At 32.2% G+C, this 23882-nt stretch overlaps 2 protein-coding genes and 1 pseudogene across 3 annotated transcripts in view; 2 read left to right on the forward strand and 1 right to left on the reverse strand.

Moving 5' to 3' along the window:
* LOC125834552 (probable disease resistance protein At4g27220) overlaps positions 1-23882 on the forward strand; it is a 259136-nt pseudogene that overhangs the window by 172963 nt on the left and 62291 nt on the right.
* LOC125834553 (auxin response factor 8-like) overlaps positions 1-23882 on the forward strand; it is a 771942-nt gene that overhangs the window by 72703 nt on the left and 675357 nt on the right. The window lies entirely within an intron of this gene.
* Positions 17697-22734, reverse strand: LOC125834593 (protein RGF1 INDUCIBLE TRANSCRIPTION FACTOR 1-like). The gene is made up of 4 exons (XM_049513731.1): positions 22693-22734; positions 19689-19955; positions 18813-18965; positions 17697-17780 (listed from the first exon to the last, which is right to left on the reverse strand). The coding sequence occupies exons 1-4, from the start codon at positions 22732-22734 to the stop codon at positions 17697-17699; spliced, it is 546 nt and encodes a 181-aa protein (XP_049369688.1).

Here is a 23882-nt window from a genome sequence, read left to right on the forward strand (position 1 = left end):
AGTAATAAAGACAATTATTTTAGTCAATTTTTTTTTTGTTTAAAACATAAAGACAAATGGCCCCCAGTTTTCTAACTGTCTATTATATTTCAAGAGACAATGGAGATATGTTCGATGAGGAAATGTGGAACACTTCTTCCAATTGTACCCTTAAGATAAGAAGTGATGGATCCAAGGAAGATTTTTGAATCGATAGAGTTTTTGAGATCGAATTATATGTATTTATGGACAATATTGTCATTTCATTTTGCTTGCCAAATAGTGTGAACACACAAATATTTTGTAAATCTATGAATTTTTTCCCTTGTCTATTCCAGTCCTCCATTTTAAGTTTTTTTCCCGAAACAATCCTATATGTGAAGTCAAACTTTCTCACTTAAAGTTTCTCCAAGTAAGGGGTTTGTACACATCTATGATTTTACCATGTATGAGTAAATTTGAAATCAAGGCAAATTATTAATTGTGTGTGTTAATTTTGATTTTTACTTAAAAAGGAAAGAAAATAAAAGGAAGAGGTAATTCATTTGATTCTATCTTTACATGTCAAGCTTGTTAATGATTCAACAATATTGTCTTGAGATACATCTCATAATTCAAGTATGTGATAACTGGTCACCGAATCCATTAATAATTTTTTAGGTTGAAACTTGTTGATGTGTCAATAAAGTCGCATAATGTAAACTAACAAGAAAATATTACGTATAAAATATAGAAATATGGTTAATCATGTAAGATCTTCGAAAATTTTATGCATATTTTGGTCATAATTGAAATATATATATCACATTAAAAGGTGTTTTGGCTGACTTATCCCAATATATATATCTCAAATATTTTTGTGAAAAAGATTAGAAACCAAATTGAAAAATCTTAAAGTTTAAGAGGACAAAAAGGATAAGAAATCCATTTTTTTTATCAACTTGGGACTAGTCTCTTCCTTTGATACTATTAACACCTCTAATGGAGGTTTCTGATACTCTAATCTAAGAAGAAGATCAATAATACAGAAAGTAAAAATGTGTATTGAATTGAATATGCTCAACTGAGCATTACATGTACATATATACATCTCTCGCACATAGCTTAACAGAAAAGGATCAGTTATAACTAACTTGATTCCCTAACTAACTATACTGCCACATCATCTAATCTCTAACTAATTGTTGTGTCTTCAATACTCCCCCTCAAGCTGTATGGTGCAAATAGATTGTACACACCAAGCTTGGACAGTAAAAAAACCATGTTGAGTCCTTCCTAACCCTTTGGTTAATACATCTACTAGCTGCATTTTAGATGATACATGACTTGTTGAATGACACCCTCTTGTATCCTTTCTCGAATGAAATGACGTTCAATTTCTATATGTTGTGTCCTTTCCTGGTATATAGGATTAGCAGCAATTTGCAATGCTGCCTTACTATCACAAAATAATTTGACTGGCAACTCCAACTCCACTTTTAATTCTTTGTACAAGCCTATCAACCAAACAATTTCTGCCACAGCATTAGCCATGCTCCTGTATTCTGCTTCAGTTGAGCTCCTTGAAACTGTATTTTGTTTCTTTGATTTCCATGAAATCAAAGAGTCTCCAATCTTCACCAAAAAGAGAGTTAAAGAATTCAGAATCATTATCACTTCTGAATATATACTTTGATATGACTATCAAACTGTCTGTGTATTAGATTGAGAAAATTCTTCAGTACAATGGAAACATCACTTTTCAATTTGAGGAATATCCAGACCATCCTACTACAATCATCTACTAATGTAAGAAAATATCTTCTATATGGACCCCAAACATCACCATGTATCAAGTCAACACACTATTACATCTACTAGTGCTTTGAGGAAAAGGTAATCTAGTCTGTTTTGCCAAAGGACAAATACTACAAGAAGGCTGTTTTGAAGTAGCTGAAGCATGTGCTAAGTGCATTTGTTGAAGAATTCTATGAGAAATGTGTCCTAATCTTCTATGCCACAAATCTGCAGTGTCCATCATACTTAGAGCAGTTGAGGGGGCAGCCGCAGGACCAACATTGTGTGACCAGTAGTATAATCCATTCTCCAAATTACCAGTCCCCTTCACCTCCCCAGTGTGAAGGTCCTGCAACATACAATGGCCAGGATAAAACACCATACAACACTGAAGATCTTTGGTTAGTTGATCAAGCTTAGACTTCCTAATAAAAGGAATAGGTATTTGCTGACCATTAGGTAAATAAACCTTTTCAGACTCAGATGGGGAAGGATTTTGAGTCTCATAAAGAAATTTGTGAGTAGATACCATATGGTTTGTATCCGCTGTGTCAACTATCCACCTAGAACCAGGTGAATTATGTACTACAGAGCAATTAATGATACATGTAACATCTGGAGACCGAGATCCATGTGGAACAAGATGACTTCCTCTTGTAAAAGCCATATTTATTCCTCATCCTCCATGACTATGAATACTTGCATTTCCATATCTAAGAGAGTAATTGTCCACAACAGCTTGACTGTAACCATCAGATCCCTGAGGTGCAGAAGGAAAAAAACCAAGAAACCATCAGATCCTCCAACCTGCTTACAGATCTCACCTGCATTATAATTCTGAGGAAAGGTAAATTTCCATAAGAAGGAGCAATTATATGCCTTGCACTATGAACACCATATTCAGAATTAAGTAATTGAGAACTCTGAGAAGGAACACATGTATTGTACTGCACATTGCATCTTTTTTTTTTCTTTTAAACCATGGAGGATATCCTATAAGCTGATAACAATCACCCTTCACATGACCTTTCGACTTACAATGATCACAAAATGCATTAGGATTCTTGTATCTAGGTTTTAGAGATTGCTTAGCAGACAAAAAGGTTGTGACATCATTCCTTTAGTTACAGTTTTCATCCCCATAGTACTGTGATCCACATATTTCTCACTTTCCTCCTCTGTTATCATCGCATATGCCTGATTAAGAGTTGGTCAGTAGTCATCATAAGGATCTGTTTCCTCGCTTGAGAATGTGATTCATTCAGTCCTCCAAGGAATTGAATCAGTCGTTATTGTCGCAAATGCTTAACATAATCCTTTGATTTTGGGCATTCACAACTCGGAAAGACCACCATTGTCTCATACTCTGCCCACAACTCCTTCAATTTTGTGAAATAGACCGAAACAATATCAGTCCCTTATGCAATCGTAGCTATCTCCCTATGTAATTGGTAGATCCTTACACGATTAACCTTATTAAATTGTTCTTGCAGATCCTCCCAAACAAGAGATGCATCAGACGCGTACACAATACCACTCAAGAGACTAGGAGCTACAGTGTTCATGAGCCAAGATAAAGCAATTGCATTACAAGTATCCCACTGATCATGATACTTAGCCTCGAAGCTTGCCTTCTTGCAAGTTCCTATCACAAATCCTAACTTTCATTTCACTTGCAAAGCAATTCTCATCGATCTTCGCCATAATCCATAATTCTATGTCCCTGTCAACTTAACAGGACAAAGTACAGATCCTGGAGCATCAGATGGGTGCAAGTATAGATGATGAGTGTAGTGAATAACAAGCTTCGTCGCTATTGTTATCGATTCAGTCACCTGCTCTGATACCATATTAACACCTCTAATGGAGGTTTCTGATACTCTAATCTAAGAAGAAGATCAATAATACAGAAAGTAAAAATGTGTATTAAATTGAATAAGCTCAACTGAGCATTACATGCACATATATACATCTCTCTCACATAGCGTAACAGAAAAGGATCAGCTATAACTAACTTGATTCCCTAACTAACTATACTGCCACACCATCTAATCTCTAACTAATTGTTGTGTCATCTAATCTCTAACTAACTGTTGTGTCTTCAATAGATACTAAAATATATGAAGTGTCATGAAACATAAATGTGTTGTGAAGATATAAACAAATAGTTGAAATGAGCAGATTTACCAAACTACCATTAGAGATATTGTAAGTGTAAGCGTCTTAATAAACTTTTTATTACTCTATATTTCTTGTTTATGGCTCGTTTGGTGGAAGGTTATGCACCCTTTGCTACTCAATTGTAATCCTTGGTGCCCTTCGAGCTACATGTAGGTATTAGTCCAAGGGTTAATTCAGTTCTTTTAGAATTCTTTTAATCAAACTCGAAGAGCTTTTTGAGAGAGATCGCTTTAATCATTCCTAATAAGATTAGACAAATCTGAATTAGTAGGCTTTGGATGATTAATAAAAAAAAAAAAGTTAACAATTTTAGCTTAACCCAACTATTGGGCTGGTTGGGTCCAAATTGGTCCATTAAAAGGTCAACCTTAATGGTCCTGATTCTAGGCCAGACTGGGTTACCCTTAGGTCTGATTTAGGGGTTGGGGTTTTGAGAGAAAATACTAGCTGGCTCAACCCTTGCCTCTTAAGGGGTTAGTCGGGTTTAACGGGTCAAATATTCGTTTTCATACTATATTGTAACTTTGTATTAATATTTGGAATTATTGAACTTTGTACTTGGTAAGAGGACATAAATTATGAATAAAAACTCAAAGGGTTAATGAGCTTTCAATTTTCTTTCTTGATAATTTTTTTTTATATAAAATTTAGAGCAAGATTTACTACTTGTATGAAAAAAATTGAAGAAGAAGAAGAGAAAATTCAAAATTTAAAGTATCACCAAAAACTACATTATATTCTTCTCTACCTCTTTCGATACAGTGTCTTTATCAACCATCGATCTTATATTTGTAGGTTTTAATACAAAATTAACATTTAACTCTACTGTATCATCTATTTGATCATATAATAATCTCACTCCATTTTTCTTCATTTTCAAGGGCTAAGCACATGAGGATGCTGGACACAGACTGCTTATTAAAGTGCTTAAAAAATACTTTTCAAATAATTAGCTAAACAAAAATTATCATCTTTCTGAAAACTTATTTTAATAAAAATATTTCTCAAAATAAAAAGATTTTAGCCATTTGAGCTAGAAAAAGAATTACTTGTATAGCTATATCCAGGTGTTCTTAATGCTTTTAATTGGACTAGAGATAGTCAATTAAGTAGTCTTGTTAGTGTTCGAGGAGCTAATATAGAATCATTATTTGAGATTAAGTACTTGACCCATGATTAATTAGTGTGGTGGATAATTATTTGTAATTGATTGTTTCTTGATATAATTTGTTTTCCTGTTTTTCATATGTCATGTTTCCTTTGCTTTTGAGGCCATCAAACATTTTACTTGTTTTTTGATCAGATTTATCTTTGTTAGATTTTAAATTAAGAAACAAATATTGAAAAAATGGTTTGGCTTAGCTTATTTAGCGATACAATTCTTTATTTTCTTAATTGATTTTACATTGTTCTTCGTGAGATTTGACCCAATTAGTAGTTGAATTATATTCAACGAGCAAACGACCGTGTAGTTTATCTTTGAGGAATGGATTTGGACATTATCACTTGGTAATACACATTGTGTGCAACAGTGTTTAGTGCAATTAGTTTCATTCCACTTGATTTTTCCCTTCCTACATGCAACTATGCGTAGATCGTTTTGACCTTTAAGAACCCTTTTTTGTGGCCTTATTTTGTGGTTTATGTCTTGTGGGTATGTGTTGCACGGTGTTGAGGCAATGATACGTATCAGAGAAGAAATTTTAAAATTGAAAGTTTGAAAATTTGAAGTTTGATCAAAGTCAACATATTTATTTAATGAGCTTGTAATTTTAGTTTTTGATGATCTTATAATCCAGATTCATATCATTATTCACCATATGAAATCCTAGAGACAAATAACTTACGAGAATTGATATGTACAACACACATACACTAAAACTAGTAATCATTTAAATAAGAATAGACTTCCAAACCTAACACTAACATAAGTTTTTTCCGCACGAAAAAATTCATATTTTGGTTGTTCTGGTGTCACTTGTCTTTTTTCAATTTTTGATGTTGCATAGTTCAAATAACAAATTATTTAAGACACATAAATTAATTGAATTCAAATTCCTACATATTAGGAAAATAAAAATCCTAAATTTAGGATTATAATTAAATTACTATTTGATTTAGTGTGAAATAAAATTTTAAAGAGTGAAAAAGCGAACTACATTCGCTAAGGTCGTTTTCCTTCGTGTTTTTAATATAATATCGATAGATATAGCTACTATATTGTGAAAGCATTTAACCGCGTTGCATATCATAATATTGTTCGTGTTATTTTTATAACTTATAAGTGAGAAATGGGCTTCTGGTGGACTTAGTACACAATAAGTTCTCAATCTCTCGTGTTTTTATTCTCATACTCAAAGATTTCAAATGTAATTCAAGTGGAAATATTTTTATGTGTGATTTAAATATTTAAAACATTACAGAATTCATTTCGAACGCATAACACAAAAATATATTTTACCCGACAAATTTATAAATCTTTATTTTCTTGGCTTACTTAAGTTTTTTTTATAAAAATAAAAAACTAAATTTCCTGTCCAAATTCTCTATCACACAAAACCCTTGGAATTAATTAAATTAAATTAAATGGACAAAAGTCATAGTGAATTAAAGTTTAATGGTGAATTCTCCTAATGCAACACTACTTTTTTTGACTTATTTTTTTTGGAATGTGAAATTTAAGAGATTTCTTTGAGCGTGACGTTCAAGCAACAACTTAAATGCACATTTATTTTAGGCGAATTTAAAGGGGGGGAAATTGATCGAGTGATACTTAATGAACAAGCTATGTTTAAATCTATTACCAAAAAGAAAATGACCATTTTTGGGAAAAGAATTATATAAAATATCTTTTGGGGTACAATAGGAAATATTTTCAGAACACAGGAAAAACATAAAAATGTTGTCTTGTCAATTTTTTTACAAACCAAATGGAATCTGAAGTTCAAGCAACAACTTAAATGCACACTCATTTTTGATAAATTTAAAGGAAAAAAATTGATCGGGAGATACTTAATGCACAAGCTAAGTTTAAATCAATTACCAAAAATAAAATGACCATTTTTTGGGAAAAGATTTATATAAAATATCTTTTGAGGTACAATAAGGAAATATTTTCATAAGACTAAGAAAAATATCAAAAACCTTGTTGTCTTCTCAAATTTCTACAACACAAATGGAATCTGAATCCTCCCACCTACACCAATAGTGGAGCAAACACACTAGTCGTGGTCCATTTTCTACTTCTTCATTTTAAGATTCAAACTTTAAATCCGATGTTCTTGCTAGTAGAGCTCATAGGTGAAATTCTCTTAAGGCTTTAAGTGAAATATCTTTGAAACTCAAGTCTGTATTAAAATCCTGACTTTGTTTAACTTGTAGAACTGAATTTGTCAAGATCCATCTCCATAGATCAACTAATAATAAGGCTTGCCAGAAAATTTTCTAGTGCTTTAGTTATTAGCATTATGAATGTACAAAGTTTAGTTATTGATGATTAGTATTTATATTACTTGTAATCTAATTACATAAAAATGAATTAATCATAATTTTTTTGTCATAAAATCACGGAGGTTACAGCCCTGCAAAATACATGTTTGTCATAATAATTAGCGGAGGTTTATCACCCGACAAAATACAAATATGAAATTTATTAAAACAAACAACAGAGGTTTACAACCCCCACAAAATGAAACAAATAATCGCCATAAATTTGTTGCGGCGGTCTTCAAAAAACGTCGCAAAGCGATAGCGGCAGACGCAATTGTGTGAGTCTCAGAAACCACATCCACAACAATTAGCGGGGGTTAGTAACCCCCACAATTTGGAATTTTAAACCCCTTTAATTGGCTTTTTTTTGTAGTGTGCTGATGTTTGATTCACATGAAAACAATCTTATGGATTGTACTGTTAGTTCTTTATTTTATGACCATGTTACGAGGATAATTGACTTGGATTATCCTGCAAAAATATCATAAGAATCTATTAAGTTGGTGGGTTCCGTCAATGGGTTGATTTGTGTTGCCATTGAGGAAAAAGACGTATTTCTCTAGAATTCGCCAATTAAGCAGCTCAACAAATTGTCTAGTTCTGAAACTGGTTCCTTTTACATGTATGGTTTTGGATACGATGAGCTTCACAATGATTATAAGGTAATGGTAATCTACAAAAATGTGGGTGATGACAATTTACACTACAATGTGCGCAAAATATATAGTTTGAATAATAATTCATGGAAACGTTTGTATGATTTACAAATGTGATTCAAATCTATAAATTTGGTATGCTTGTGAATGAGAATCTTCATTGGGCTATTAAAAATAAGATTTTTGGTTATTATAATGATTGGTTTATCCTTGTTGTTGACTTATGTGATGGTAGATGGAAAAAATTGTAATGATCCGGTTGGTCATTTTTGGTTATTCTGTAGAAATTATCATTTTATCCCTCCTGATATCAACCCCAAGTCTATTATGATTGAGTTTGAAAGGTTGGTGTTGAGCTTTTTGAGTTGAAAGTTGTGAATTTGGTAAGTTTGTGATTTTTAAAGTCTAAGTTGTTATGAAAGTGGGGTCTTTTTTATTTTCGAGTGTCGGAATTGATTTCGTCGATTCCATCAGTCCCCAAATGTGAAATTTGATTCGTGAGAGTTGTTGGTTTCCTATTTCGAGTATTTTTTAGGATTTAAGGTCCTAAGTTGTGAAATTATAAAAATTTAGCCTTAGGATTGACTTTGGTCAACATTTGAGTTCAGATGCTCATATTGAAATTTCGATAGTTCTGTTAGATTTGGGGGATGATTTTAGGCCTAGGTGAAGTCTTAGTTGATTTTTGAGGGGTACCGAACTTGTTTTAGCCTTTTTAGGCTATGAATTAGTTTATTGTGGTTTTCACGGATGTCGAATCAAGGAGACCTCATATTCATGTTTTGACAGTTCCATCGAGTCCGGAATGTCGAGTATAATTGATTTGCATATGTAGTTTGTGTTCAAGGGGTTCTAAATGAATCTCAAGGGTCGATTTGATGTTTTAAGAGTTGGGTGATTTTCTGATGCCTGAGTTCTGATGCACCTCCGCTTTTATGGAAGTTGGCTCGCTTTTGCAAAGGCCCAACCCATATTGACCTTTACTTGAGCAACCTTCACTTAAGTGAAGGACCTATCGCTTAAGCGACCTTCACTTTTGAGATGGGGGTGTCGCTTTTGCGATGCCCACGTTTTAGTAGGGTTTGCTTAAGCGGACCCCTGGTCGCTTTTGTAACATCAGAGAGGGTTTTTGCCTGCAATTTCGGGGTTTAACCCCCATTTCACAATTTTTGAGCTTGGGGAGACCTTGGTGGCGATTTTTGAAGGGATTTTCAGTGCTAGATCATTTGGGTAAGCCTTCTTGATCCTAAACCTTCATTTTTGATTGATTAGTTAATTAAGAGTTTTAACACCATAATATGAGATTTTGATCGGTGATTGTGGATGTTTTTCATGAACTCAAGTTCTTAACTGCAGTGGTGATTTTGAAGTGATTTTTATTCGTTTTCGAAACGGTTTTCTCTAATGAGTTCCTAAACCCTTGAGTAATGTTTTCAAGTATTATTTTCAAGATTCAAACCTTCTTTATCAAATTGGAGTTTGTGTTAATTGATCCACTTTTCAAGAGAATTAGCGTGGGTACTGTGATTTACAGTAGATGATTGTGAATAGTTGATTATTTTAGATTGTGTGACTTTAGAAGTGGTTTGAAAGGGGAAGACTCAACTCTTGAAGTGATTGTTGATTGTTTTAAGGTAGGTGGCTTCCTAAACCTTGTATTCTAGTTGAATTCGTATGTTTCCTTCGTTAATTGTATGTTGGAAGTAATGGGGATGGGGTGAAGGGTTTAATTTTTCCACTTGATACATCTAAATAAATAAAAAAGGGTTGAAACGAAAAAGGTTGAAACGAACATGATGTGATGAATTGCCTTAATGTAACCCTTATTGATTGATAAAATGCTTCAAAGCATGAATATGGACTTGAATTGTGTAATTTCACTACAAGAAAAACTGTCTCTAAGGAAGGGAAATCCCGTCCCTAAAAGTCCAAATCTGGTCCCTAATAAGCATTTGGGACCTGAAAAGGCTGGTCGCCACTCGTCCTAGTAGCTTCCGTCGCTATTGGTCAAAAAAGACGACTTTAAGAATACGGTCGTTAAATGGTTTTGGGACGGGAAAGAAATCTGGTCGCCTCAGTCATTTTAGAGACCACAATTCTGGTCTCAAATACATTTAAGATATCTTAGAAAAAACTTATTTCGGGTCGTTAACCCTCTTTAGGGACGATCATAAATTGGTCCTAGAATATCATTAGCAACGAGCAACCACCTGGTCCTAGAAACACATTAAAGACGAGTAATTACCTAGTCCTAGAATAGATTAGAGACGATCAACAACTTGGTCCTTGAATAGATTTAGCGATGTTCAATGACCTGGTCCTAAAACAGATTTAGTAACGATCAAGCTATTCTAGTCCTAGCTTAATCATTAGAGACGAGCAACATTTCTCGTCTTCGATTGACCTTTAGGGACGAGCAATAATTTTGGTCTCAAATTGACCACCAATGGTCCTAGAGCAATTGATACCACTAGAATACAAATCATCCACAAATATTAATCTGCTACTAAAATTTTTTAAACAAAAAGATGATATAAATATACAAAGAAGAGACAAGAAGATAGAGATCAAGAGTGTACGATTAATTACAATAAAGTGGCTAACATCTCATGATTTTAGTTATAATATTTGCTTAAAAAAACATATCTAATATCCGAACTATACTATATCATGTTTTGAAAAACATAAATTTGTGCTAAACAAATAGGGAGCTCGCGCATCAACAAAAGCTTGGCAAAAAGTTACAAGTTTCAATCTTTAATTCATCGAGTGTTGTCCAGAAACATCAACAAAAGCTGCAAAAAAAAAGTAGAAAAATCAATTAGAAAAACAATGAGATGCATTTACCAATATCAAAAATCTATTTTGAAGAACTACATCTAAATGGAATTTGGCAAATAATAGAAACTAATGAACTGATTAACTATTATTAGTTTATTTTTACTAATAGTAGCTACAGTTTTAGTAAATTCTCCCTCCTACATTTTTCTCTCTATACGTATTCTATATGTTAATCTACAACAATCATTTCTTAGAGAGTTAACTACACGCTCCGCCCTATGGAGCTGCCATACGGGACTTCATCATGACAGGAAAAGGGAAATAGAGAAGCAACAAACTCCTATGACCAAGTTGAAAATTTCTATGGTGCGAAGCTCCTATGACCAGAAACTCCTATGACCAGCAAACTAATGGACATAATGAGGCAAAAACCAGAAACAATCAGTTGAATTACAATGGTACCAGGCTGAAAATTTCTATGTCTCCTAATAGCTTAGAAGGAAAAGTGGAAAATACCTACCCAAATGAAGAAGTTGTCGAAAATGAGCAGCCAAGGATCAATCATATAAGCAAGTTTACTAGCTTAGTTACGAAGATTAAAAATAAAAAAACCTCTACAGTTAGCGATGAAGCTGAACAGTGAGCAGACAACAATTCAAATGATTTTTTCAACCGTAAAAGGCACATAGATCTCACTACATCCAGTTCTACAATCTCCAACAAACAAGTATATTTTTACTTCCTCAGTTAGCAGAAAATATTGGTTATTCACTTTATGATAACCAGATCATGGCTGAGAGATTATGTATGAATGAAGCATAAGAAAAAGAAAAAAAGTGCTCCAAAAAAAGAAAAACAAAGTCATGTTCAAACCAGATATATCTCTAGCATCAAAACAAGAAAGAATACGAGACAAAATAAGCCGGATCACGACAGGAAAGGGGAAACAGAGAAACAACAAACTCTTAGTCAGAAAACGAGATGCAACCTAATTGACATAATGAGGCAGAAAGTAGCAACAATCAGCTGAATTACAATGGTACCAAGTGAATATTTCTATGTCTCCTAGCAGCTCAGAGGAAAAGTGGAAAATAGCTACACAAATGAAGAACTTGTCCAAAACGAGCAGCCAAGAATCAATCATATAAGCAACTCTTCTAGCTTACTTACTAAGATTAAAAATAAAAAACCTCTACAGTTAGCGATGGAGCTGAACAGTGAGCAGACAACAATTCGAACGATTTTTTCAACCGTAAAGAGCACATAAATATCACTACATCCAGTTCTACAATCTCCAACAAACAAGTATATTTTTACTTCCTCGATCAACAGAAAATATTGGTCATTCACTTGATGATAACCAGATCATGGCTGATAGATTATGTATGAATGAAGCATAAGAAAAAGAAAAAAAGTAATCCAAAACAAGAAAAGCAAAGTCATGTTCAAACCGGCAATCTCTAGCATCAAAACAAGAAAGAAAAAGAGAAAAAATAAGCAGGATCACGATAGGAAATTGGAAACAAAAAACAACAAACTCCTAGTCAGAAAATGAGAGGCAACCTAATGGACATAATGAGGCAGAATCCATCTTTATAAGAACTTGTCAAAAACGAGCTTAGAGGAAAGAGTGAAAAATACCTACCTGAATGAAGAACTTGTTGAAACCGAGCAGCCAAGAATCAATCCTATAAGCAAGTCTACTAGCTTACTTACTAAGATTAAAAGTAAAAAACCTCTACAGTTAGCGATGGAGCCGAACAGTGAACAGACAACAATTCGAAAGATTTTTTCAACCGTAAAAAGCACATAGATCTCACTACATCCAGTTCGACAATCTCCAACAAACAAGTATATTTTTACTTACTCGGTCAACATAAAATATTGCTTAACCAGTTGAAACGGGCGATGTCATAGGTTGGACATGTGATTCTTGAGCAGCAAAGAGCTCTTGCATTTTCCTTATTTCTTTCATCTCATCTTCTAAGGTAGATAAGCAATTGTTCAAGGATTTGTTCTCTTCGTTCAAGTATTTGTTATCCTCTTGAGTTGAACGTAGCGCAAATAATAAATCAGCCTTAGAAGAAGTTCCACCTTTCAAGTCTTTCGTCTTTACTCCACCCCAAAATACAAATACATGGCTACAATTTTGAGGTCCTCAAAATTTTTCAACAAGTTCTATAGTAGGTATAGATGGATCAGCTTGAACCATTTCTTCAAGTTGAGCCTACAAATATATAAAAGAACATTTTCTATCATAACACATAACAATTTAAAGTAATTACTTATGAAATTGATCCCTTTAAAGATATGTTAAACCAATACATGATTACAAGCAACTACTATGTATGTTGAAACTTACAAAGTGGATGATAGATTGTCTTCTTTAGTATATAATTGAAACCAAGTTCACATATACACTAACTTCAACATACTCCCAAAAGAAATCAAGGGACTTTTGAATATGGATAGATGGAAAGTTCTCTCGGTAAGAACACAAAGAAGAACACCTGCTAGGCTGAATTTTGATCCTCAATACTAATATTTTAAATTGTTGGAGGAATATGTAACTTGTATAGATATTATTCTCCATGTTGCATTTAACGAGTCTTAAGATTAGATAAGATATATGGAGTATCAATTCTCTAATGTGGAAGCTTATTACACAGCTCGCTTAAATCACTTGTAACTTTTTGGATTCCAAAGATGAATGAAACACAATCGTTTGATCAAAAATAAAAATACAATCAAATGGCACAATGGAAAATAAAAGATTATAAACTAACTTGTAATTAAGATGTTAGTTCTTGAAACATGTATACATGATTCCTTTTAGCCTACCAAATATTAAAGTAATTTGTCAATAAAAAAATCTCTTGTTGGTAGTTGGTTTAAGATCACACACGTATCAAGATTCATGTGCCCTGCTATTTTTTTTCCCTTATCTACAAACACTTAGATTTCTCTTAATAATTAATGTTATGGAAGAAACATTTATATGGATACAGTAGGAGTTGTATGTTTGACATAACTTGGCTCATAAACTAGCTTCTTCAAGTTGGTAAACAATATTTATCGCAGCCTCAACTAATACAAAAAAAAAACCAAGAAAATTAGAAGTCGCTAAATCACAATTGCCCTCCATAACTATATGTTACATTGCATATATCTCTAAACTACAGAACACTATTATTTACCTCACCGAAAGTCACTCCACAAGAGAAGAAACCAGAAAAGCGAGGTACATAATTAGTGTTTAATAGTCATCCAGCTTCAATAATGAATCTAGAAGCATACAATGGTACCTTGATGCCTAATATTGAGCAGATGTTTAGTCTAAATTGGACATCACTTGGATCAGGTGAAAAATATTTAGGTAATACTCATGAATACAATATATTCGTTAATGATTTGACAGTTGATATCACATGTTACTTATTTTAGGAGACATTCAAGGTCAATTATCCTTTAATCAAACTGCTAAAGTTGTAACAGATTGTGTAACAGAAAACATAAAGAGCTACACGTTTATTAGATTAGGGATGAGAGCGAGCAGTTACAAGTTATGACTATGCTTCATATCAATGTACTGAAACTCGAAATGAGCATGACCCTAATAAGACTAATACGTTGGGAACTTGGATACCAATAATCTAACAGATGATCACTTCAGGCAGGTTTCTAGAAACTACATGCAATTACTATATGTAAAAATATCAGTAGGCGATCATTTTGGTTTTGTTCAATAGTTCAGGATGATTTAATCACATCATCTTATATTTTGCAATGAGTAACTGGCTGCCTCAAAGTAATGCATAAAGAAGAACTAACAACATTAGAAATTGCTAATCTTAATAAACATACAACTATATATTAACTATTTATATTACTACAACGTTTATATGTCCAAACTCCAAAACAATTCAATTTTCTAAGTAAATCACAATAACTAAAGGTAAACAATACATTTATATATTCTTGAACATGAATAACAATTTTGTCGAAACCTTTTCAGATGTAAATAAAATTTTCAATAAGAATAACAACACAAGTCCTTATTTGGCTCGTAAATAATTGAAACATTGATCATATAAAACTAGATAATGAAATCAGATTATCTACCTATTAGAAACCTCAATCCAATAATGTTTTCACTGATTGTACAAAATAAAAGACAAGATTATGAAATCAGTGACCTATTTAATGTTAGAAAAGATGAGGAAGAAGAAGAGAAACTTCAATATAACAAGAAAAAACGTCATCAAAGCAACTTATGGAAAAAAAAAATAGAGCAAGTCAATGGGAAGAAGAACAAACCTATAACTCTGTTGCTGCGATGAAATTTTTAGGGCTGACCTGCGACAAAAGCACAGTGAAAATGTTGGGATTAGGGTAGAGAATTTCGATTGGAGATGAAGAATCTAATGGAGACGTTGCACTGAAGAGAAAATAGGGCAACTTCGCAACCGGCGGCGCAATGTGTTTTTGAGAAGACAAAGCGCTCTTTTTTTTTATTTTTCACTTTCAATGTAAAAAGTTTGGCGCCTATGTTTTTGTTGAAACAATTTTTCTATTTTAATAATTTAGTATTAAATTTGGGGGGAAATATGTCCCGCTCAAAGACCTTCAATTACCATTTGGGACTAGTTATAAGTTTTTTCGGGACCAAATTTAATACCTTCGCAATAGACTATACAAATAAGGACTAGAATATAATCTCGTCCCAATAGATATACTTTTAGAGACAAGATTATTAGTGCGTCCCAAAATATTGGTCTTAAATAAGGCTTTTTCTTGTAGTGTTTGTTGTCTCTTCTATGTGGTGTGATACTTCTTGTGTGCATTGATTGTTGAACACCGTGATGAGCCAGATGATGATTATCATGGTGAGGTCATTGCCATCAAGTGTGATTTGGCCGAGGTAGTTTCCGGAGAGTGTTAATATGTCGAGTTCATTTCCGACAATGGTTATAAAGTCAATGTGAAATGGTCTCAACAAGAGATTGATTATTGTGACTTGAGGTATTTAATGCATATGCGTGACTTGTTTGATATTTGAGATTGATGTACTTGTTACATGTGATTGAACTACTTGACTTTGAGGTTGGCTTATTTGATTCCCTTAATTATTGAATTGTGGTTATTGAAATGAGACTGTTGGGCCTGTGAGCTGTGTATTGTAGAATTGCTAGGTTGGGTTGATCTTTGTGCAAGTTGTAGTTTGAGAAGGTTCGGTTAGAGTGTAAGGGGTATTCGATTTCTAGTTAGTTACTTTGTTTAGTAGGCTGCTTGTTGGTACCTTGTTGTTGGTAATCACCCATTGCTTATACACTTGTGTAGGTTGCGAGTCCAGATCCACGCGACTTTTCTCTCTTTCTTCGATTTCGAGGCTTGTCAAGGATTTGAAGAGGTAACTTCTTATAATTCGGCGGGCCCTCTTTTTCATTTTCTTGCACTTTAATCTATTTGAGAAATAAAGATTGAGACTTGTATTTATTTTTTAATTTCATACTTATTTATTTAGTGGCTTGCTTGTGCATGTGACAATCAGATTTTGGGGATTTTAATAGAAAAATAAGGTTTCTGCTTTATCTTGTTCTTGTTTTTATTGTAATTCTACATTTCTTTTCTTTTTTGTTGGGTCAGGCTAACTTGTCTAGGTGAGAATAAACAAGTGTCATCATGTCCATTTTTGGGTCACGACAAAAATGGAGAACCTTTGTTGTGGAGAAGAAATGTATTATTTCCCGTCGTACCTCGAAAAGTTAGGAAATGATCTTTCTATGATTTGTCAATCTACCTTGACTCTGATAGATGTGTGGGTTATGAAGGTATATGGGGTTAAAGAATCTTGGACAAATATGTTTATCATAAGATACGCGGGGTATCATTAATTTGGTACGCCCTTTTGCATGTCAAATGAAGGTGAATTTTTGTTTAAGAACAAATCATTTTTCATGATTTACAATCCAAATAATGACTCAAAGAATGATTACCTTGTTGAGTCGAAGATCTACGTTGAAAGGCTTGTTTGACCCTTTTGCAAAACGTACAAGGAATGCAACAACACCAAAGGAAGGAAAAGCTCAGATGAAGTTATAATCCTGTTCTAAATAATTAATAAGATTTCTCTATACCATTTTCTCAACAATGTTTCTTTTCTCAAATATAAAACAACAAGACATAGCATAGTAGGGACATTAACCTTATCTGCTTCATTAAACAACTTCCTAAGAATAATAATTTTAGTTTAAGTGCTTGGTGTCTTCATCGTCAAACTAAATGCACTCAACATTATTTATATTCTTGAGAAGTATTTTAAGGGGCATGTCGTGCCTCTAGATATAGTCAGAAATAAGCACGAGGAACATGGATATCATGGCAGGTGAATGTGCCAATAACACCTAGGTATAGCCCATGATAGGGTTCTTGTTTGATACAATGCGCTTCTTCAATTCTTAAAAAGGAGGAACCACAACTATTGTGGAACAATGGTTAAGGTCTAAAATATATAGTAATCTATAATTTTGGTTCCTTGTTGCTAATATATAATTTCCTATTTTTGTTCGCACGAAATTTAGTGGTTTCCATGTTGGTAATAGCTAATCGAATATTTCCTTTAGGATATCTTCCCTTTATTTTACATATCGGGTCAACCACATATACTTTTAACCACAATGACAATGCATGCAAGAAAATTAGGTTCCAAAAGTCTTAATTAAAACTAAAAATAGTTGAAAGCACATACGTTTTTCAAGTAGCAACATAAAATCACACAGTTGAAAATTCTTCAAGCAAAGTACTTCAAAATGATCAAATTAAAACAAAGCATGTTTATTTTAAAGGAGCTCTGTGAGGAATTCCCTTCCTCTTGCGCTTCCGCTTCATCTCAGCAATCTTTCCCCATTTGGCTTCCACCTACAAATTCCATCATAACATATGTTATTCGCAAAAATATTTATGTGTATTGACAGTGTAAATATATAATAATACTCTATCTGTCTCAATTTAAGTGTCTCGTTACTTTTTTTTATGTGTCTCAAAACGAGGGGGTTTCCCCTATATTTGGTGTAAAGACTCAAATCCAATATAACAATAACCACCTCTCAACTATATTAATAAAACTAAAGTTCAATTACAATTCCCAAAAGTAAACGTAACAACTAAAACAGTAAAACCCCCAAACAAACATATAGAAATATCAAACGTAAGACTAGATATTGATTGGAGGAAGAAGGGAGATGAGAAAATACAGACACTTTAGAAGGGAGATGAGGAAAACTAAACTTTCACACAACAATAAGCCTAACCTATATTTCCAATACTTCTCTTCCTTTTAGACTGGTTGCTACATGGATCTCAATTCAACATTTGTGAAGGTCTTTCGATCTTATTTCTTGACCCAATAAATGATTTCGTGACGTCAAATTCCATGTCATACTTGGGTTGATTCATAACATTTAGTACTTCATTTGTTCCAATTTATATGACACACTTTCGTTTTTTGTCAGTTTCAAAAATAATGATACAATTCTATATTTTCTAACAATTTAGCTTTAAAATACTCATTTTACCTTTAATGAGAGTTTTTAAGCAACACAAACATCCATGATTTGTTTTGGACCATAAATTTCAAGTCTTTCTTTCATTCTTAAAATCCATGTCAAGTCAAACAATATCACATAAATTGTGATGGAGGGGGTACGTTTTTTTCAATTTCCACATTCTATTTAGGATTATACAACAACAACAACATACCTAGTGATATCTAACAAATGAGGTTTGGAGAGGGTAGAATATACTCAAACCTTACCACTACCTCGTGGAAGTAAAGAGAATGTTTTCGATCAAGCATAATTTCCAGAATTCAATTTCAAAAAATTATTAAAAAATAAAATAAAAATCATTGCCAACAACCACTTAATTTGAAATGGAGGGAGAGATATGTACCTGGCAAGCAATGGAACAAAATTGAAACTGTTCAGGGTCATGCAATCTCCTTTTGCAAGTGAGACAAGTAGGATCTCCAGCAATTAAAGAGCCAGACCCACAATGTGGCAGAGGATTCAAAGCAATTACCCATTTCTTGTTGCATCTGTATGGCTGCACATAGCAAATTATATATATCTCATCACAAACATATAAATGCTAATTATGTAAAAAAAAACAACAATAAATCCTTGTTGTAAGACTATATATACATGTGTGAAAACAACTTTGAAGTTAGACTTTGTCAAGCTTAACTTCAAATATTTTTGCATGATTTTCAAACAAAAATAGCTGAACTTCATCGATATGTACAAGAATTTCAAGCAAACACAAAAAAATCAACCATATGTATCTTAAGTTCTAATCGAAAATGATTAAACTTTAGCCATTTTGTTCAAGCTCAACTTCAAACAAATGGGTAGACTTGCAAATTTTTACCCAAAATATGACTTAACTAGTGGGTCCAAACAGAGATGGCTCAAGGATACAGCTAGTAAAACACTTACTTTTAGACAAAGGCCCAAAAAAAAAAAATAGTGACTTTATGAATTTATTGTCACTTAAAACAGAAGATTATAATAAAAAGTACAAATTTTATATGTGTATATATATAAAAACTATCTACTTTTTATCATAAATATTTTCTAATTTTGAATTAAAAATCTCAAATTTTATATTAATAAATAATATTTTTACAATAACATTCAAAATAATACGGTATAAACAAATGACTAACATCTCATCAACTAATATTTAATTCTCACTCAAATGTTCAAATAAATTAATGTCCAGAGCATCAATTCATAATCAATATAATCTCTTTTCATTTAAATTTACCTGAATTAATTTACAGTCAATATACTTCTCCATCTGCTCGAGAAGAACAACGTCTTTGTAAACATGTCGATAAATCTTTAGCTGGTCATGATCATTGTGTTTGTTTGAAGAGATGCAATACATGCATAAATCTGAATCGCATGTGATACAATACTTGCTCAGTTCATTCTTTTGAAGTTCATCATGCACCAAACATGCCCCAAAGAATGTCTTTTTCAAAAGTAGTCCTAGCCATGTTGGCATATTCCTGCTAGGTTCCAATTCTCCCTACAAATATAATCATTATAATAAAATAGACTATGATATTTTCAATTGATCTCATTGAATTGCAAAAGTTTTTCTCACTTTCCAAAATATAGTAATCTTACCTGAAGTAATATTATCATCAAATATACATAGTACAAGAAAATAAAAAAATACTTATCAAGCTAATTATCTCTTGAAACAGTCTTTCTCATTATTTGAACAATAAATTTACTTGAAACGATATTGTCATCAAATATACATATATCAAAAGAATTATGAAAAAAATAAAATACTTATCAAGCTAATGATCTATAAAGGTTTAAAATTCTACTAAGGCTTGTTTAGAGTGTAAATTTTAAGAGAAACTAAGACTTCACTTCTTTATGTATAATCAGAAATGTATGTTAAGATTTTATTGACCTTTCCGCGAGGTTTCATCTTATCTTGCATATTAATCTAATCTTGAAACTAAGACTTCACTTCTTTACCTCGTCAACAAAATACATTAATCTAATCTCAAACGTAAGCGTGAGATATTTCATCTTATCTTGCACACCAAACGATCCTAGTACTCATGGCATTTGTATAAACCTCATCCCTTATCTTTCCATCACAGAGAGAAACCACATCACCTACTGTGAGCTTTTGTGACAGTTCTTCTTTTTAGAGATACATCTGGTACATTCGGAAAACACTAATTTAGATTTGGATCACATAGATTTCATTGAGGGGAAAATGTTCCTTAACAAGCTTTCGCCATTTAGAAGGTTCAAATGAAATATTATTAAGAATCGAGGAATTTCATCCATCTTATCACACCCTTGATGATGCACACCAATAATAAATGAATGATTCTATTACGACGTGTAAGCTTGATTTTTTTTATTTAGTCAAGCATATGGAAGTATTTAATAAAGGAATGATTATGAGACTTGAGTTAACTTTTATCAACTTTAATTTGATATCAGAGAATGTGGAGGGTTCATCAAGTGTTTTTTTTTGCCTCACCTCCCTAATAGGAATAGGGGTAATTTACAAATAGGGCTAATAAATTCACCAATCGAAATATTAGGTAATAATATTTTGAATTTCTTCATTTGAAGTAAATTCTTCCAAAATCAAAATATTAAGATATATAGAGGAGTACCCTTGACCACAATAGATCCCGTACAAAGTATACTTCAATAGGCTTATTGAAGGCTCCTATTGACATGCATTCAAAAGAAATCAAGCCTACGAATTCATCAATTATGAGTTAGGTACCTTCACATAACTGACATAGAACTAGTATTTTCTCTTACATCCTCTAGAGTTTACATGTGAATCAAAATTTTATTTTACTTCATCTTTTTATATTGATTTGTCAAGAAAATGATGATATATTTATAGGTTGAAAAGAGGGTTTGAAGCAAAAATATAAGAGTCTAACATATTAGGAAGTTGGTTTGTAGCAAATAGGAAGTTGGCTTGACGTGGTTAGGAGTGTTGTTGAAGTATAACTAGTGGCTCCAAATACATAGCCTGAATTAAGAGAGAGAAGCTCGGATCAAGTCCATGAACCAATTAAGTTGAAAGAAAGAACTCAACAAAGACATAGAAAATAGGGTTTTATGGGATGATTTAGGGTAAAATGGTCATTTCATTCTAAGTCGTGAAAACTCCCCCTTTCTAACGTGAAAAGAAGTAGAATGAACAACTAGAATACAAAACCGTTGAAAGTTTTACATATTCTAGATACCATAAGAGAAAACATTATGTGCATGACGTCAAAGTAGATTATAGTTAAAATTACAAAATCGTTACACGTTTAATTTTACGATACAAACAAGTCGTTAAAGCACACGACGACTCCTGCCTCCCTTATAACATGACAAGAAAATGAGACATTATATCCTTCTACACATTAATACTTGCCTAAAAATTTGAGGTTGATGACTCAATTTTCTTTTTGTCTTTTATAATTTTGAACTACTTAAACATATCATCATAAAATGCAATAAACAAATGTGTAATCATAGTACACCTAGTTCTCTCTAACTCTTATTTTATTCATATTTGCAAATAATTAGATGAGGTGTGTTACCTTATTAGGATATGTAAGTAAGGTCTTTAATTTTATTAATAAACAACTACTAGACATGTGGTATAAAATCGTCAAAAAAAATCTTTTATTTTGTAAAGACATGTATACATATCTAACATGAAAGATTATCAAGAAAATACTTTGAAATATAAAATCAAGAGTAAATTTAATAATTGAAATATTTATAAACTGTTACATCAGTTAATTATACCCTCTAATTAGTAGAAATTCTTGACTGATTAAAAGTTGTGATATTGAAATAAATCTAAAATAACAGTAAGAAGTAATTATCTCATAAAATTAGTCAGGAAAACTTCCTAATATATACAATTTAGATCTAAATTCAGTCATAACACAACTTCACATAGTAGATCCAAATTCAATTTCTTGAAAATTCGCTATCTTTTATACAAATCAATTAAGATGCTACCAAACATATAGTTAGCCTCATGAAATTTTATCAACAATCAAAGGAAAAATATAATTTTCTATTTCCTTTTTGAAATACAAATGCATAAACAAAATGGTAAGAATTATATCTCACACAAAAATATAGCAATAAACAATCAATTTTGAATGAATTAAAATCCAATTATAAGATACCTAACTCTAGATTATTAAAACTAACAAAAAAATAATAATTGAAAATTAGTAACGCCACACATATATACGTACCTGCTCATTTGTTTCTAAAGGTGATGAATCAGAGCTATTCATTTTGTCTTCTTCCATTTTTCTCCTCTCTAGAGTGTATCAATTTTCTGAAAATGGTATTTGAAGAAGACAGATAAAACTACTAGTAGGATTTTATAGCTAATGTATTTTTTCCTTGAAGTGTACTTAGTTGGCAAGACAACAATTGAAGTAATAAAGACAATTTTTTTAGTCAAATAAAATTTTGTTTAGAAGAACATAAGGTCAAATGGGCCCCCAGTTTTTTAACTGTCCGTTATATTTCAAGAGACAATGGAGATATGTTCGATGAGGAAATGTGGAACATTTCTTCCAGTTTTACCCTTAAGTTGAGAGGCGATGGATCCAAGGCATATTTTCAAATCGATAGGACCTAGAGTTTTCGAGGTCGAATTATATGTATGTAATGGCAATATTGTCATTTCATTTTGCTTGCCAACTAGTGTGAACATAGAAATATTTTGTAACTCTATGAATTTTTTCCCTTATCTATTCTAGTCCTCCATTTTAATTTTTTTCCCAAACAATCCTATATGTGAAGTCCAAGTTTCTCCAAGTAAGGGGTTTGTACACATTTATGATTTTACCATGTATGAGGTAATCAGATTTAGTTAATTTGAAATCAAGGGAAATTATTAATTGTGTGTGTCAATTTTGATTTTACTTAAAAAGGAAAAAAAATAAAAGGAAGAGGTAATTCATTTTATTCTCTCTTTACATGTCAAGTTTGTTGATGATTCAACAATATTGTCTTGAGATACATCTCATAATTTAAGTATGTAATAAATGGTCATCAGATTCATTAATATTTTTTTAGGTTGAAACTTGTTGATGTGTCAACAAAGTCGTATAATGTAAATTAACAAGAAAATATTACCTATAAAAAATAGAAATACGCTTAATCATGTAAGGCCTTTGAAAAGTTTATGCATATATATATATATATATATATATATATATATATATATATATATATATATATATATCACGTTAAAGGTGCTTTTGCTGACTTATCCCAATATATAAATGAACTTTTCATTACTCTATATTTCTTGTTTATGTCTCGTTTGGTGGAAGGTTATGCACCCTTTCCTACTCAATTGTAATCATTGGTGCCCTTCGAGCTACATGGTATTATTAATCCAAGGGTTAACTCAGTTCTTATATAGAGT

This window comes from Solanum verrucosum, unplaced genomic scaffold (genome assembly GCF_900185275.1).
Source record: "Solanum verrucosum unplaced genomic scaffold, falcon-dt-bn FXZP01000287.1, whole genome shotgun sequence".
NCBI classification, from domain to species: Eukaryota; Viridiplantae; Streptophyta; class Magnoliopsida; order Solanales; family Solanaceae; genus Solanum; species Solanum verrucosum.

Excerpts from the sequence above, each read along its gene's own strand:
- LOC125834593 (XM_049513731.1), bottom strand. The coding sequence starts at position 22,734 with ATGAATAGCTCTGATTCATCACCTTTAGAAACAAATGAGCAG. Across the intron at positions 18,966-19,688 it reads TTGACTGTAAATTAATTCAG|CCATACAGATGCAACAAGAA; the intron begins GTAAATTTAAAT and ends TGCTATGTGCAG. Across the intron at positions 17,781-18,812 it reads TTTGTTCCATTGCTTGCCAG|GTGGAAGCCAAATGGGGAAA; the intron begins GTACATATCTCT and ends TGGAATTTGTAG.